The 16,181-nt window shown below is 41.2% G+C and overlaps 1 protein-coding gene across 1 annotated transcript; it reads left to right on the plus strand.

Annotated features, from left to right (window-relative positions):
• Window positions 1–4,551: 4,551 nt before the first annotated feature.
• LOC105052147 (laccase-7) lies at window positions 4,552–9,684 on the plus strand. Its single transcript, XM_010932856.4, has 6 exons — window positions 4,552–6,262; window positions 7,318–7,469; window positions 7,570–7,817; window positions 8,004–8,132; window positions 8,220–9,194; window positions 9,316–9,684. Exons 1-6 carry the CDS (start codon window positions 6,176–6,178, stop codon window positions 9,444–9,446), a joined length of 1,722 nt encoding a protein of 573 aa, XP_010931158.1. The 5' UTR covers window positions 4,552–6,175; the 3' UTR covers window positions 9,447–9,684.
• The last annotated feature ends 6,497 nt before the right edge of the window (window positions 9,685–16,181 follow it).

The raw sequence follows: 16,181 nt of genomic DNA on the forward strand, positions 1-16,181 counted from the left end.
CTGAGCAAAAAAAACTCAATTAAAGGCGCAAATCTTAGACCTTGATAAGCAGGAAGAGATCAGAAGTTTTTTTGCTGCAGAACAATGCAAACGGAAAGCACTTAAGGAGCATCTGGAAGGTATTTTGCAAGTCGAGGAAATCCTATGGAAGCAACGATCCCATGTTAACTGGCTTTAGTATGGTGACCATAACACTAAATTTTGTCACGCTTATGCCAATGGGAGAAGAAGGCGAAACCTCATCACAAGCATTGAACATGGGGGATCAATAACTTCAACGCCCAAAGAGATCAAAGACACCTTCCTAAATTATTACTCCGAACTACTTGGCATAGCTCCTTCTGCACAATTAACAGCTGATTGGAAGTCTCTCTATCCAGTCCAAGTGTTACAAACTCAGGAGATGGATAATCCATTTACAGAGGAGGAAATATACAAAGCAATCTCCAGTCTTCCAAAGCGAAAGGCTCTGAGCCCAGATGGATTCCCTAACGAATTTCTTCAGAACTATTGGAAGATAATCAAGACTGACATTTGCACCTTCTTTGACTAGTTGCATGCTTGTAAAATAGATATTTTCAGGCTGAATTACACTTATTTAACACTCATACTAAAAAGAAAGAATGCAAAACAGTCCGCGACTTCTGTCTAATCAGTTTGATGAATGGGATACTCAAAATCCTATCCAAAGTGCTGAGCATCCGACTATCAAGAATCTCCATAGATATTATTCCAGATGATCAGGTAGCATTTATAAAAGGACGCCAATCCAGCGATAGTTTTTTAACAGCTTTAGAGATTCTTTCCTACCGTCGATGGTTGAAAGTCCCAGGAGTTCTTCTAAAATCAAACTTCGAGAAAGCTTTCGATCATGTGAGCTGGCTTTTCTTACATGCAGTCCTAAAGGCATGAGGATTTAGCCATAACTGGTGCAAATGGGTGGACTGTATTCTTAGAACAAACAAGCTGGTTGCCCTTCAGCTAAATGGCAGCCCATTGAGATGGATCAAAATGAGGAGGGGTTTGAAACAAGGAGACCCTCTTTCACCTATTTTATTTATTCTTGTAATAGATGTTCTGAATCAGATCCTCAAGCATGCAGCTAGAAACGGCCTTGATGCTGGTATGGGCCCGCCATCCATCATCGAAAAAATCACATGCTTGCAATATACTGATGACACTCTTCTATTTTTCGATGCGAACTACCAGCATGTCTAACATCTCAAATTTATGCTTTACTCCTTTGAAATCTTTTTCAGACTAAAGATCAATTTTGATAAGAGTGCGCCTTTTACAATTAATCTTTCATAAAATCATGCTATAAGATTTGCAGCGATGCTGGGTTGCAAGCTCTCAAATTTATCCACCACATATCTTGGTTTTCCTCTTTCAGTGGGTTCCATGAGAATAACTGACTGAAACTTCTTGTTGCAGAAGATAGATAAGAAGCTGGCCTCCTGGAAAGGTAAACTGTTATCTCTTGGTGGATGCTTGGCCTTGGTGAATTCTGTATTAACAGCCTTACTGTCATATTGGATGTCAAGCTTCCTCCTTCCTACGACGGTGATCAAACAGATTGATAGAAAGAGAAGGAATTTCCAATGGAGGAGAAAAGCAGTGCAATGGTGGCCATTGTCTGGTAAGTTGGGAGAGCATTTGCAAACCAAAGAAACTCGGAGGTCTAGGTATAATAAACCTTAGGATCTTCAACAAATGCCTTCTACTGAAAAGGTGGTGGAGATACACGAACGAATCTACGAAGAGTTGGAGAATGTTGATACAAAACATGTACTACAGAGACAGGAATGTCCTTATAGCTTCAACTTCGGGATCTTTGAAGGCTTCCCAATCTTGGAAAAGTACACTGAAGTTCTGGCCACTTTTTCACTTTTGTACTGAGAGTAGAATCGGAAATGGAGAACGAACTCTTTTCTGGTCTGACCGCTGATTTGAAGGAAAAAGTATGCAAAATCAGTTCCCAAATCTCTTCAACATTACTCTCAAGTCAAGGATCACCGTGCATGAGTTTCTTCTAGATACAGGTAGATTACAAACACTTCTATGACCCCTTTAATTCAGTTGCAAGAACAGAGTTTAGTCAATTGCAGATTCTTCTAACACCTGTTCGCCTGTCTTCAGAACTTGATGTCTTACGTTGGAGGTGGACAGCTAATGGTAAATTCTTCGTTAGCAGCACCTACAACTTCTTCACCCATAGCGGGATCGTCTCACGGTTTTCTATGAGTATTTGGTCTCTGCCTATCCCGACCAAGATCAAAAACTTTGTATGGCTTACCTTCCACAACAAAATCCTCACTGCTGATAACTTACGTAAGCGAAAATTTTCAACGCCTTAGCAATGCCTGCTGTGCTCATCAATGGACGAAAGTGTCGACCATCTACTTCTGGTATGTCGGTACTCCTCTCGGGTATGGGATGAGATTATATGTCGACTCTCTCTCCCTTCTCCACCACATAATGTTCAAGACCTACTGGTTGAATGGACGACTAATCTCAAAACAGCTACTACGCAGGAAATACAATGTGTAATCTCGACAGTAATATGGTATGTGTGGAAAGAGCAAAATAGAAGAATTTTTAGGTTCAAGGCTATTTCTCATGGAAACATAATGGAATCTTGTTCCACTCTATTAACAGAATGGATCAAGGCATCTAAATGGTGGAAACAGGAGCTAACTGAATCCTTGCTCAACTTTCTGAAATGTCTGCTATCAGAGCGGAGTAGAATAGAGCCAAGGATATCTTCACATTGATAGTCACAACTCACATTCAGCTTGACATAGTTAAGAGCTACAATCAAATTATTTATAGCCCAACCATAATCTTACCTCAAGCCATAACTCCGCACTAGTCAGCAATGCACTCTGATCTTCAGCAGTTGATCTTTAGAAGTTGATAGTCCTATTCCTCACCTTCAAAATCTGAATGCCTGTAACCCACAGTTCTGAATCTCTAAATTACTTTAACCTGATAATCTGTAATTAGCCTCTAAAACTATCCTGGTTTTGCACTGAATTGAGCCTCCTCAGCTTGATTCATTTCCTCCTTTTGTAAATATTATGAATTTCAATTAAATTCTGGATGGTTCCACCTCCTATTTCATCAATATATATATATATATATTAATATTGTTACTTATTTTACCTTTAAAGTTATTTTTATTTATATTAAAAATGAGGGAGAATAAGCAGCACCAGTTCACTGTTAGGAATTCGAAGATTATAGTCGTTCTCAGTTAAATGAAGATTATGAGCTTGCCCATCATTTTGCAAAAAAAAAAAAAAAAAAAAAAAAGAAGAAGAAGAAGAAAAAAAGAAAAAAGTCAATGATTAGGATGAATTCTGGAGGAAGGAAAGCTACCCCTGAACAATTCTGTTTTCCAAACTCCCACTATGAAAAGAGAACGCATTAACCTAGAAAAAGGTATTTTGGAGAAATATGTCACATCTCCTAGATGATTTACTGGATATCGGACACTAAAGTAGGTAGCCAAATTTGATATGGAAAAATTCAATAGACAATGGTATCTCCTTATGCAAGCATGATCTTCTAATATTAACTACTTCAAGTGACTGTGGAAGTCGGCATATTTCAAGTATTTCCTGTCTCCATCAACACTCCTTAAACCCCATCCTCTTTCTTTCTCATGTGTGTGTGTGTGTGATTCTGACAAAACTTGTTCATGTTATATTTACGGTCAACTTGTTCTTCAGTTATCATTATTTTCAAGAAGCTTAATTATCACAATTTATAATTATTGAGCCAAGTGGACACACACACACACACACACACACACACACGCACACAGACTAGTGCAATCGGCTTCGTCAACGCAAGACATTGCATTCTTGGGTTTTTGATGCATGAGAAGTTTTCAAAGCAGTAGCGTACCAGCTAATGACATACTCCAGGTCAAGTTCTTTTTGAGGTATAATGATCCAGATCAAGCCAAAGGATAAGATAAGATATATAAGTTCAATGTCGATCTATTGCTTCCATCGGACGGTATCCATGGCGACCTATGCACATGCCATGCAGGTTGGGTTGAGTACTTACTCCAACCTCAACCACAACAATTTCTTTCCTTGGTTTGTCTTTCTTGAGCTTGTAAAATAATTAGAAGATGAGCTAGGGTTGAAATTTATGTGATGGTCTGGGCAAGCGTGTAAAATGAGGATTTTTGGTCCAAATTGGTGGTCACGTGGTGCAACTTGCATGTGTTACATGTCTCTTCGTCGAAAGTGATCGATGAGTAACGGATTCATGCACGTCCCAGTCTTGGATAAGAGAGATGATATGGAGTCTACACATGATCTTATGGCCTTTCCCTCTACGTTGATGCAAGTAAGAGTGTCAAGATCTGCTGGTTGAGTAGTTTACCAAGTCTCAACCATCTCCCTTTTTCACCCGAGAAACGAATGGCATCGATCGATAGCTAGCTGACTAGGTTTATCTACTCTATATATGATCGTTAGAGAGACATGTCGAATGAAGTGACACAAAACCTAAAAGCCTCATATACCAACCGTGTTAGACAGTTTCACTGGGAAATTTATATCCATCCCTTTCAGAATTGCTAAATATTAAGTTGTTGATCTGTTTCTTAGCTCATGCCTATTTAAATCCACCTTATTATCATTATTATATTCTTTATTTCTTCCATATTCCCTGGTTTAGAATTTCATCTTCTACATCGTGTTCGAATATCTAATTGCTATTTTGTATGTTTCCAAACTGATTTAATTCTTCCTCTCAGACTAACCAATAACAGATATATAGTTTGCTGCAGGGTATCTCTCCTACTTCGGACGATGAGCTCGAATTCACCCAAAGTGGGCAGGAAGACACACCTGCGACAACGGTCTTCACCTACTGCCTAGCAGCAGCTTTTACAATTCTTAGAGAGCAGCAAGTAGGAATTCTTAGATGCAAGAATGATCTTAGACGTCATAAAATTACCCAACCAGACAGAGAGGAATAATCCTAGGTCGCGTGATGATTAGTACACACTCACCGAACCCAACGACGAAGACGTTCCAACCTCCAAAGAAAACTAGAAACGCAACGTAAAAACAAATGGGAAAACTGACACTGGATAACGATCGAGCCTTAGGAGTGGTCCAGTACATTTTAATATAGATTTATTTGGGAAGGCGATGACTTTTATATCCGAATGGATGTGGACATCCTGGAGATGCTTGTTTGGGAACTCATCAAGCCAATTAGGAAGGTGCAACTGGAAGTGGACGTCTAAAACTCCCTTGGAGATATGCTACGAGGCCCAACATTCGTCCCAAACTTTCTCCCTGCAAGGCAGGATGCTGCACGGCAGGATGAGATTGGCGCTTTGTGTCACCTAATCCTTGCTCCAACTTGTGTATGGTACCAATCCCCTTGTGCCACGTAGCATGCCAATTGTTCAGGGAAATGTTTCGGTGCCGAGTAAAGCCCTGGAGCATTACTTTATAGCTTATTTTTATCAACATCAGAGAGCTGAGTTGTTGCCAGGAGAGAAGTCGACTAACTAGAAAGTGGAAAGGACTGAAATGACACTGGATGTTGATTAATAATGCATAGAAAACAAACCCACGAAAGGAAGCCAGCAGCCAGACGGCAAGAACTCGTCCTTGGTCGCGGAACATTGCGTTGTTATCTAAAACTTAACCAAACTTTCAGCTGTTTGACAAGCAATGCAAAATAACGAACACCAAACTAATGGCTTGAATTTCTTTGTTTTTTATTTTTTTGAGGAATAATGAAGGAAATGAGACAATGGTTTGAATTCTTAGGCCTATGGCTTGGGCTTTACGCAAATGGAGGGCAAAGACCTGGTTTTGCAATAATCTATATATTTGGTGAGCCTTCCAACATCCTAGACACATTCATAAACACTATATATAAGAACTTCGGTCACCCAAGAAACACATTACTCCAATAGCTTGTCCATTGGTAACAACTCAAAAAAGGAGAGGAGTTTTCGCTTCCCTTTTGCAGACTCCTATCCATCTCTCTCTTTTTTTTTTGCGCGGGGGGGGTGGGGGGGATAGAAGAGACTCCTTTCTTGGACTTTTGGCCAAGATCAAGTGGAGACTCCTATCCATCTCACAAGGCAATCCTCTGTCTATTTGTCCCTCTTTCCTATCGTTTCATAGAAATGGCACGGTCAATGCTCATATTGGCGATCGCTCTAGCCTTCATTAGTTCGATGGTGGATGCTGCAGTTGTCGAGCACACATTCCATGTAATCTAACCTTTATCTTCTCTCTATTCCAAGCACTCTCCTCTCTTCTGTGTTAGTTTAAATTCTCGGTGCTGTAGGAAACTTTGTGAATCGTCGATAAATTCTTCTTGTATTTGAAAAGAAACATTACGCTCTGATATGTGGGGACCACTTGACAAAAGTAATGTTTCTTTCCAAACGTTAAATTTTTCATCATTCTTCTCATTTAAGCTCGCAATGGTGTTCGAGTTGTATCCTTCGCGCAAGAAAAGAATGATTGATCTTCTTCTTTTTTTCTTTTCTTTTCCTTCTTCTTCTTCTTCTTCTTTATTTTATTTATTTATTTATTTATTTATTTATTTTTTTTTTTTTGCAACCTGTTGAAAATATTTTGAGCTTTATCATTCATCTACCTATATAGATCTTAAAGCGGCTATTGCATGATTCAACGATAGATTCATGTAAAGAAAGATGAAAACCATCTTTCGCACAAAAGATACAACTAGTATCCTTTGTCACGTAGCATACTTCATAAGATAAAAACTAGATATAATCAAAGCACAGTTTGATGAGAGGTGAAGTCGAGGATATCAGGATAGTATCACCGTGCTACTGCTCCATTCTGACCATGTTTCTTGAACTACATCATCCCTCATTGCCAATTATATATCTTTAATTCCTATGTTATGGGAGACTACACGTGTTAGCAATCAGGATAATTGGCAACAATTTACAGACAGTCACAAATAGTTATTTCCCCACATGACATGACCAGAATTCACAAGTTTCCAACAACATAACCAGGTCATTAAGATATATTAGCTTGCAGGCTCCTACCAGATGATCATACAGTTTAGTCCGAATCTTTGGGATCCGAGATGCAGTATCTCAACTTTTATCCTAAATTTTTCAGATAAATTCCAAAATCATACCACTTCAAAGGTTTATTCTAGTCGGTTTGGAATGACATTTAGTAATGTTAGTTCTGGCCTAGATGGTGTATTCTTTCTAACAAATTTTGCCGATGATTGATGGGACTTATCCACATATATGTTTGACGGTGTTGTCATGAGTAGGTGGGAAACCTGACGGTAAGACGGCTGTGCCGCAGCAAAGTGATCACTGCCGTGAATGACCGATATCCGGGGCCAACCATAGACGTCCACGAGGGTGATACCTTAGTCGTTAATGTCATCAACGACTCGCCTTACAACATTACAATCCACTGGTAAGATAATATTATAGTCATCTGAAAAAAAATTGAAAAAAAGCAATATCTCAACAAGGTAGCTAATCTCAAGTTCTCATTGTTATGACGTACGCTGCAGGCATGGCATATTTCAGATACTAAGTGCTTGGGCCGACGGGCCAAATATGATAACCCAATGCCCGATACGACCCGGGAAGAGCTACATCTACAAATTCACCGTCACCGGCCAAGAGGGCACCCTCTGGTGGCATGCCCATGCCTCGCTCCTCCGAGCAACAGTCTACGGTGCTCTCCTCATCAGACCCAGACAAGGCACCCAAGGCTACCCTTTCCATCAACCCGACAAGGAGGTTCCCATTCTACTCGGTATATCCTTTTACCCCCTCTCTTTTTTTCTATATCCATATTTAGAGGGGTAAAAAAAAAAAAAAAAAACTCGGCTATCTGATTTTACCCCCTTTTTTTTTTATGAAAGCTATCTGATTTTTCTTGCTTCCAAGTTTCTCTTCACCAATTTCACAATCGTTGGATGACCAAAACATCAACGTACAGGTGAGTGGTGGAATCCGAACTTGGTCGACGTGGCGAATCAAGCCTTTCTTACCGGCGGCACCCCCAACGTTTCCGATGCATATACCATCAATGGAAAACCCGGTGACCTTTACCCATGTTCCAAAAAACGTAAGTACTTAATATACCATTAATGGCCCATGTTTTGTGTACGTTAATTTTAGTGACCAAATTAAATAGCCTCGTATTGGCCTGCAGACACCTACAAGCTTGAAGTGGAGGAAGGCAAGACCTACTTGCTCCGAATCATCAACGCTGCACTCGATAATCAGCTCTTCTTTAAGATTGCCGGGCACCACTTCACCGTGGTAGCCGCGGATGCTAGCTATACCAAACCCTACAAGACTGATGTGATCGTCATCGCCCCGGGCCAGACCGTGGATGCCCTCATGGTCGCCGATGCAGCCCCGGCACGCTACTACATGGCCGCCCTCCCCTATATCAGCACCCCCAACCCACCTCCCCCACGGCCAGCCTTCGACAACACAACCACCACCGGCATCGTCCAATACAAATCCGCCTTGCCATCTTTGCATCCCGTGATGCCGACCATGCCCTCCTTCTTCGACAATGCTGTGGCCTTCCGCTTCTTCTCCAAGCTAACCGCTCTCTGTAGGACTGAAGACCGCACCGTCCCTCTCCACGTCGACGAGCGCATGTTCATCACGGTTGGGCTGGGCCTCGTTGCTTGCCAGCCCACTCAATCGCTGTGCAACCAGACTCAGGGAGCACTCGCCGCCAGCATGAACAACGTGTCCTTCCAGTTCCCCACCACCATGTCGCTGTTGGAGGCACACTTTAAGGGTGTGAAGGGGGTTTACACGGCCGACTTTCCCCACAAGCCACCGGTGTTCTTCGATTTCACGAACGCCTCTGTGAACGCAGTCCCGGCGCTGCAACCCTTGATGTTCACGTCCCAGGCTACCAAGGTGAAGAAGATCAAGTACAACGCCACGGTGGAGATGGTGCTGCAGGACACGGCGATACTGGGGATCGAGAGCCACCCGATGCACCTCCATGGCTTCGACTTCTTCGTGGTGGCGCAAGGGTTCGGAAACTACGACCAAGCCGCCGCGGAGAAGAGCTACAACCTGGTGGACCCACAGATGAGGAACACCATCAGCGTTCCCACGGGCGGTTGGGCCGTCATCCGATTCATCGCCAATAATCCAGGTACACCTCATTCTCGCACGGGCACGAGAGCAAGCTAAACTCGTTGACCAGGTGAAAGGGACAGTGTAACTAACTGCATAGTTTTGACTTTTTTTTTTGCCCATATGATTTGATGGTACAGGTGTATGGATCATGCACTGCCACCTGGATGCCCACTTGTCGTTGGGGTTGGCGACGGCTTTTGAGGTGGAGAATGGACCCACCCCGGAATCCACCCTCCCCCCACCGCCTCCGGATTTTCCCACTTGTTAGAAGAAGCCGAAGAAGGCCGCGGACAGCTGGGAATCAAGGAAAGAAGATCGGAAAATTAAGGCCGAACGTTTCATAAGTTGCTTTTGTTTTGATTCTATTGATTGTTGCATCTGTCATTCCTTTTCTTTTCTCTAGCATTTGATTTTTATCTGTTTGGTTAGAAAATTCTCATTCCATTTCTGTTTTCTACTTACTAAGTGCACGAAAGATTAATATACAGTCCATTATTCGAATTAGATATTTGGCCTACCAGCAAGCAATGTTTTTCATTCCTCTACACATTGGAGATCTCCAAACTGCAAGCTTATTCATTTCATATGTATGCCATTGTGTATACTTCTTATGTAACTAATTTATAACTAAAACCGTTCGACCTGGAAGAATCAAAATTGTAAATTAGCATAATGAGCAGCATCTAAACTGCCTAATGATACGAGCGACCTGGCAAGTGATTCCGAAAGTTTCTAAAATTCATGCCTTTCAATAGCTCCAAGATAGGACTGAAATCGAATCGGATACAGATCGGATACTTGTGTATCTATATTTATATTTGTTTTGTCTGATGGATACAAATATGGATATGGATATTATTCGGATGCAAAAATTTATATCCATATTTATTTGAAATGGATACGGATATAATTCGGATATTAGAAGTGTGGATATAATTACAGATATAATCAAGATAACTAAATTTTATGACTATAAAATTAAGGATATTACTAAATAAATGATAAATTAAATTAATAACATATTTATATGGTTGTATATTTTTTTTAAAAAAATTAATAAATACTATATAAAATTATATAAGATTACATGTTGATTCGGATATTCGGATATGGATCGGATAGTTGTCTATCCATATCTATTTTTCTTTGACGGATACGGATACGAACACAGATATTAGTCGGATTCTCAAATTTCTATTCATATCCGGATTAATTCGGATATGAAAACAAATCCAAACGGATAATATCCATATCATTCTCACCTCTATTGCAAGTATTATAGTGTGGCCTCCTTCTCTCCCTATCTAGCTAGTCAAGACCAGGTTATATTGCATTAATTAAATAGAGGAAAGTCGGGTGAACTCTTTCCAGAGAACCTGAATTTGTTTTCTCAGAAAGTCAGTTACCTGAATATGATAATATCCTATGTTTTTGAATTGGTGAATGAGCTTAGGAATGAAGCGGCAAAAGTTTTTGTGAATAGGCACTCAACGTAGTGCTTGTATCAAGAATATTTTGATTGAAAGGAAATACAAGGCGAGAGGATATTTACCTACAGATATCCATGCGATATTCTGTAATCTTTAGTTAGATGAGGTCTATCACTCAATGGATGGGCCAATTCAACAATAAAACAATATGCATAGACGCACATGTATCATATTCTTTTCAATCCTTTGCATTCGTCATTTGCGTGTTATTTTGTGGTTAGACTGGTCCGCGAGCTCGACGGATTTGGTCTAACCAATAACCACCCTGCAATATTTCCTAGTATCCTGTTATGCGGCTGGTGATATGATTAGGTGCAACATTTTTCGAAGTTGTTACTAGTCATCATTTTTGCATCATCAATCATTCTAGCATTCAGACACGAAGAAGTACAGAAATATAACATGTCACCATCACCTCAAAAACACAAACTACTGACAGACGTAATAACACAGGGTCCGGCAGCGCAGCTTTTGTTTTACAAAAACAAGGGTTGTTGACGAAGCTGATGTTATGATGGGCAAAATTAAAGAGCAAGGAGGCGAGATCCAAATCCAGGCCTGGAACTAGATACATACCTACGGTCGAAGGGAGTCACTAGGCCGGTACAAGACTCCCATTTGGAAGGTATGTCTATTCCCGGCCAGACTTCACTTTTGAGACGTATAGCCTAAAGCGTCCCAACAAACTCAAAGTTCTGGAATGCAACTCTAATTTTTAATGTTCGGAAGGTCAGACTGTGCAGCTCGATTTGGTTGTGAGGCATAAAGAGTTGCTACAGGGGGGCGCACATAAAAAAATTATGATGATGACAAGGAAGGCGCACGTGAGGTTCGTTTTCAATGTCTGACTCGCGCCCGTTGGTCTTTGCATGCGAGCTGAACGGTAACCCAAATGGCACCACAAAAGAAGGGAGAAAATGTTTTGCGTTTTAGCATCACACATGACGGGGCTGGGCCGCTTGGATCATTTAGGCCTCTAACTGTTCTCGGGTTTCAGGTTTCTGATTAAAGTTGGGGTTTAGGGCCGGTATATGCGAATCGTTTCCAATTCAGTCAGATGTTTGATATAATGACTCTTCGTAGTCTTGGTAGGAGTATCTAGTGTTGTAAGTCCTTCGACAGGCAATGCTTTTGCTTGTGGTGTTGTGTTTTCGGCTAAAAATCAAGCTTGAAACATGCTCATTGTGCCATTTCACAGGAAAATTAAAAACAATTTATGGCGATCCACGCTCTCTTTCGCGCCAGAATATATGATCTATGGTCTTGACATTTTAGACGCTACTTGCTTTTTCGTGCTCGCTGACTTCGTATGCAACATACTGCCCGCAGCCATCATCTAGAGATGTTTGTTGAATCCATCTGGCAATGTATACTGCATGCCGTTCATGGTTGGTGCATTCTATGCGCAAATTTTAAATTGTTAACTCACCCTTTTTTTTTTTCCGAAGCAAGTGGGGGAGCAAAAAGCATCCTCTAGGATTCATTTAATAACTCACCAAATGTTGCTTAAGATTTTCTGTCATGCACGATGGCAAAATAGTATAGATCATCATTTCATTCGACGATCGATCTACTCCAGCTCTTTGAGGGCATAATATGTGTTGTAGATCTTTATTTCGGCCACAGCTAGATGCATCCTCATCAGCTTCGGCCAAACTATGGAAGATAGGCACTGGTTGAACCATATATCCACAACGGATCCAAAGATTGCTAAACATCCCATATTGTGCTGGTAGCGGCTCTCCTTGATCCTCGGTTTATATCGAGGATCTCACCTCGATTTTGGATGAGCTATTTTAGGTCGTTCATGTTTGAGCTACGGTCTTTCCTGACAGAATCCATCTCTCTCCCAAATTGAGCAAGTTTAGATAAAAAAGATTCTTTCGCGATCGAGTCTCCTGTAAAAGAAGATAACTTCTCCGAATCAATCTGCATACCAAATCCGGAAAGGAATCAAGACTCCGAGACGTATATGATTTCAATTCCTCCCCTATAAATAAAGAGGCATAGAGACCCTTAAAGTAAGTTCTCTATTTTCACTTTCTCCTTCTCATTGTTCTCCATCTCTTAACTTGAGCATTGGAGGGTCTTCACTGGAGAACACCCCGATGAGAACTTTTTGCAGATATTCGGACAGAGTTCTAGCGAGAACACCACTTCGACCATTCTCACCTTGGCTATTCAACCTCAAGCACGGAGATCAGGAGTAACGATATGGATATTACAACAGCTATTTCGGTACAAGTTGGAACTTTGCAAGGCAGGTAGCATTCGACTACTAATCAACCATCATTTGATTAATTTCTTATTAGGAAATATTGCAGCCTATCTTTGGTGAGATAATTGACTATGCGTCGAGTTGCCGCGCTTGAACGATAGATGGTAGAAAATCGATAAAATAAATTCTCTTGCTGGAAGTTGTCCAGCGGGAGATCTTCCGATACTTAAGTCAGTCAGAAAAAAGGGAACAGTTAAGAGCCAAAAATGAGAACCCAAAAATTTATATTTAGCTTAGCTTATCTGATCTTCCGTAACTTATCACTTTATAAAGAGCAAGTAAAGTCGTTACTGTGTAACTCTCACCTACGAACATTTAGGACGTGGGAGTTATGGTATTTAGTGGGTGGTTATTTCATTAACCACCATTAAGGTCGAGTAATGAGCCACTTGTGGGCAACTATTGCACTTCACGTTCACAAGTAGTTAATGCTCGTACTGAATAACTGTCGTTGAACCTCAGAGATGCAGGATTTAGATAGTCGATATGGAGCCGAATAGGTCGTCGATCATGTGCTGACTATTTATCGAACTATGTAGGCTAGTCTTTGGTCATATGTCAGACAAAGTTGGTCGGATGCCGACTAAGATAAGTTGGTTAAGTCAAATTTCGTCGATCTTAGTCGGCTCGATCCGTGATGTAGTAAACTTAGTCGGTGCAGAGATGATGAAAAGAGATGGTCGTTGCTCACTTAGTCGGTGAGGAGGCGAAAATGAGAGTTAGTCAGCTAAGCAATCAGGATCTATCCCAATACTTGTCCTTCAACTTCTGAGTCCGATTCTGTAGTCTTAATCGAGCGAAAGAAGTTAATTGTCATATGAATCCGAGTTGCTTTTCCTCGACAACCTTCACTTAATGTTGCTTCAAAAGCCGTGTCTAGCTATTTTGTCATTTCATAGAGCGAGCTGTTGTTTTGTTATTTTGTAAGATGTGCAGTGGCTCTATCGCATCGTAGGTCGTACAGTAATAAATATCGTGGATTATTCAAGGCGATCTTCCATAAGGATTGTAGAAGATCGGACGGTCAGACAATAATTCGTTGAGCAGCCTGAGTCTTCTACATGTCAGCTAGTCATTTGCTCGATTTGTTGTTACGAGGATTCGGCTTATCTGACACGATCTTAATGATGCTGCGTCAAAAAATTGAGAGGATGGTCGGCTGAGATTTCTACTATGTGTCAAAATCTCTGAAGAGGTCGCAACTTCCTGCGATGATTGTAGCCATTGAAGGAATCTATAAAAAGGAATTGTTTCCTCGTTAGATATCCTTTTGTTCCCAGAGCTTTCATTTCCAGTTCAGAGTTTTTGCTTTTGTTTCCAATAAAGTATAGGATTTGTTCCCATAGGGTGGTCTAGACTTCTTGGCTCCTTCATCATCGGCTTTCTTCTTTCTCATCGATTTCTCTATCGTTGTCATCAATTTCTCCATCGTCGTCAGTCCCTCCTTCATTGTTGTCAGTTGTCTCCTAAGGTTAAACTTCTTTATCTCCTCTCTTTAGGTTTTTGTCTTGATTTTTTCACTTAGGAATGGCCTTTTCTGGTAAAGAGCCTGCAAACGAGAACATGGTAGGAGATCAGGGTTCTCAGACTTCAACTGCTCGACGGGAGACAAGGATGTTCCTCGGGATGATCCTGAAGATGCTTCTTCTCAATAGGATCATCCTGATCAGTAGGAGTTGGATGAATGACCAGCTCTCGAGTATCTTCCTAGGCCTCGTTACGAGGGGTCTGAGTTATCTGATGCTGATATGGAATGGCTAAGGGATCACTACCATATCCCTAGTCGATATCGGTTGATGGCGTTCGGTGAAGATGGTTGGATTCTTCGCCCTCTAAACGGCTACATTACTGTCTTTGAGGAGTTTCTTCACTCGAAATTCTGATTTTCTTTTCATCCAGTTTTTGCCCATATTTTTGACTTATATGAAGTAGTTCCTATCCAACTCACCCCCGACTCCATTAGGATTCTTTTTTCTTTCATTGTTCTTTGCCATCTTCTTCGCTTTAAGCCATGAATTTTTCCTTTTCGCACTCTTTTCATGCTAAAGAAACATCCTCGGGAATGAGGGTGGTGGTTCTTCAATCCTCAGTACCATCATTAGTTTATTATCAGACTTCCTTCTTCCATCCACGAGTGGAAGAATAAATTCTTCTATGTAGCTGTTGACTACCCATGGGGCTTTGATTGAATTTAGACTACATCTAGTCTTTCCCCGAATAAGAATAAAGTAGTCCTGGAGGAAGATAGGGAACAATACGATCTTCTGTTCAGCATCCAGGTTCTTTTGCAATGGGAGCTCTTTGAGGAGCAGTCATTGTACGACGTTGGCATAAGCCCGACTAGTCATTTGGATAGATTTCTTTTTGTTTATACTTTGAAGTCTTTTTCATTGATTTCCTTCTTTTGCTTATGCACTAACTTTTCTTCTATTTTTGATCTGTAAGCATGAGGGTCTCGATCGAATCTATCCACCATGTTGTCAGGAAGAGGTCAGGTTCTAAGCTTGACGGACCTTCTCGAGATCCATCGAAGAAGTCAAGAGAAGAATCTCCTCCTCAGGTATCGAGGAGCACGCAGCCACCGTCGTCGATCTGAGTTCCTCCGCTAGATCGATCTTCACCATCACCTCCTACCATAGTTGTTTCGATTGACGATGATGTCATCATCGTCGAAGCCCTGACCAAGCTCATCAGTGCAATCCAAGCCCTGTCGGCTCAAGTTGAAATGGGTGGCAACCGAGGAAATGGTCGGAGAGATGCCGACAAGGAGAAAACTCCAATGCCCCCTGTCTTCACCATCGATTACAATCCTTTGGACTCTTCTGGAGAGAGCTTCATCACCCTCGATATGTACATCAAGATGACCAATCAAGCACTCTGAGATCATTGACTTATTAGGGAGTTGATGAAAATGGTGATGCTACCTGCTGATTGGGAAGATGAAAAAGTTCACCCAGTCACGATGATTATTTCGGGCTCCTACATGTCGTTGATGTCTGTAAGTCTTCAACTTTTCTTTCTCGACATTGAATTATCTTCTTTTTGTCGAATAGTTGTATCCGTCGAGCAAGTGACTTAACAAATTTTTCTTCCTTTTGTAGTTGGCACACGACATAACTCTTGTATGAGGGGTTGATCGCCTTTGTGTGGCTCAACACCTAGCTTGAAGATAAGGCCCAGACTGCATATGCTCGTGAAGAAAAAAATCCAATTCGAGATCGGATCGCTAGGGAGA

This window comes from Elaeis guineensis, chromosome 10 (assembly GCF_000442705.2).
Source record: "Elaeis guineensis isolate ETL-2024a chromosome 10, EG11, whole genome shotgun sequence".
NCBI classification, from domain to species: Eukaryota; Viridiplantae; Streptophyta; class Magnoliopsida; order Arecales; family Arecaceae; genus Elaeis; species Elaeis guineensis.

What these genes read in the sequence shown, in the direction of transcription:
- LOC105052147 (XM_010932856.4), top strand. Translation starts at nt 6,176, where the DNA reads ATGGCACGGTCAATGCTCATATTGGCGATCGCTCTAGCCTTCATTAGT. An exon ending in TTGTCGAGCACACATTCCAT is followed by an intron (nt 6,263 to 7,317) that starts GTAATCTAACCT and finishes TGTCATGAGTAG; the next exon opens with GTGGGAAACCTGACGGTAAG. An exon ending in TTACCCATGTTCCAAAAAAC is followed by an intron (nt 8,133 to 8,219) that starts GTAAGTACTTAA and finishes ATTGGCCTGCAG; the next exon opens with ACACCTACAAGCTTGAAGTG.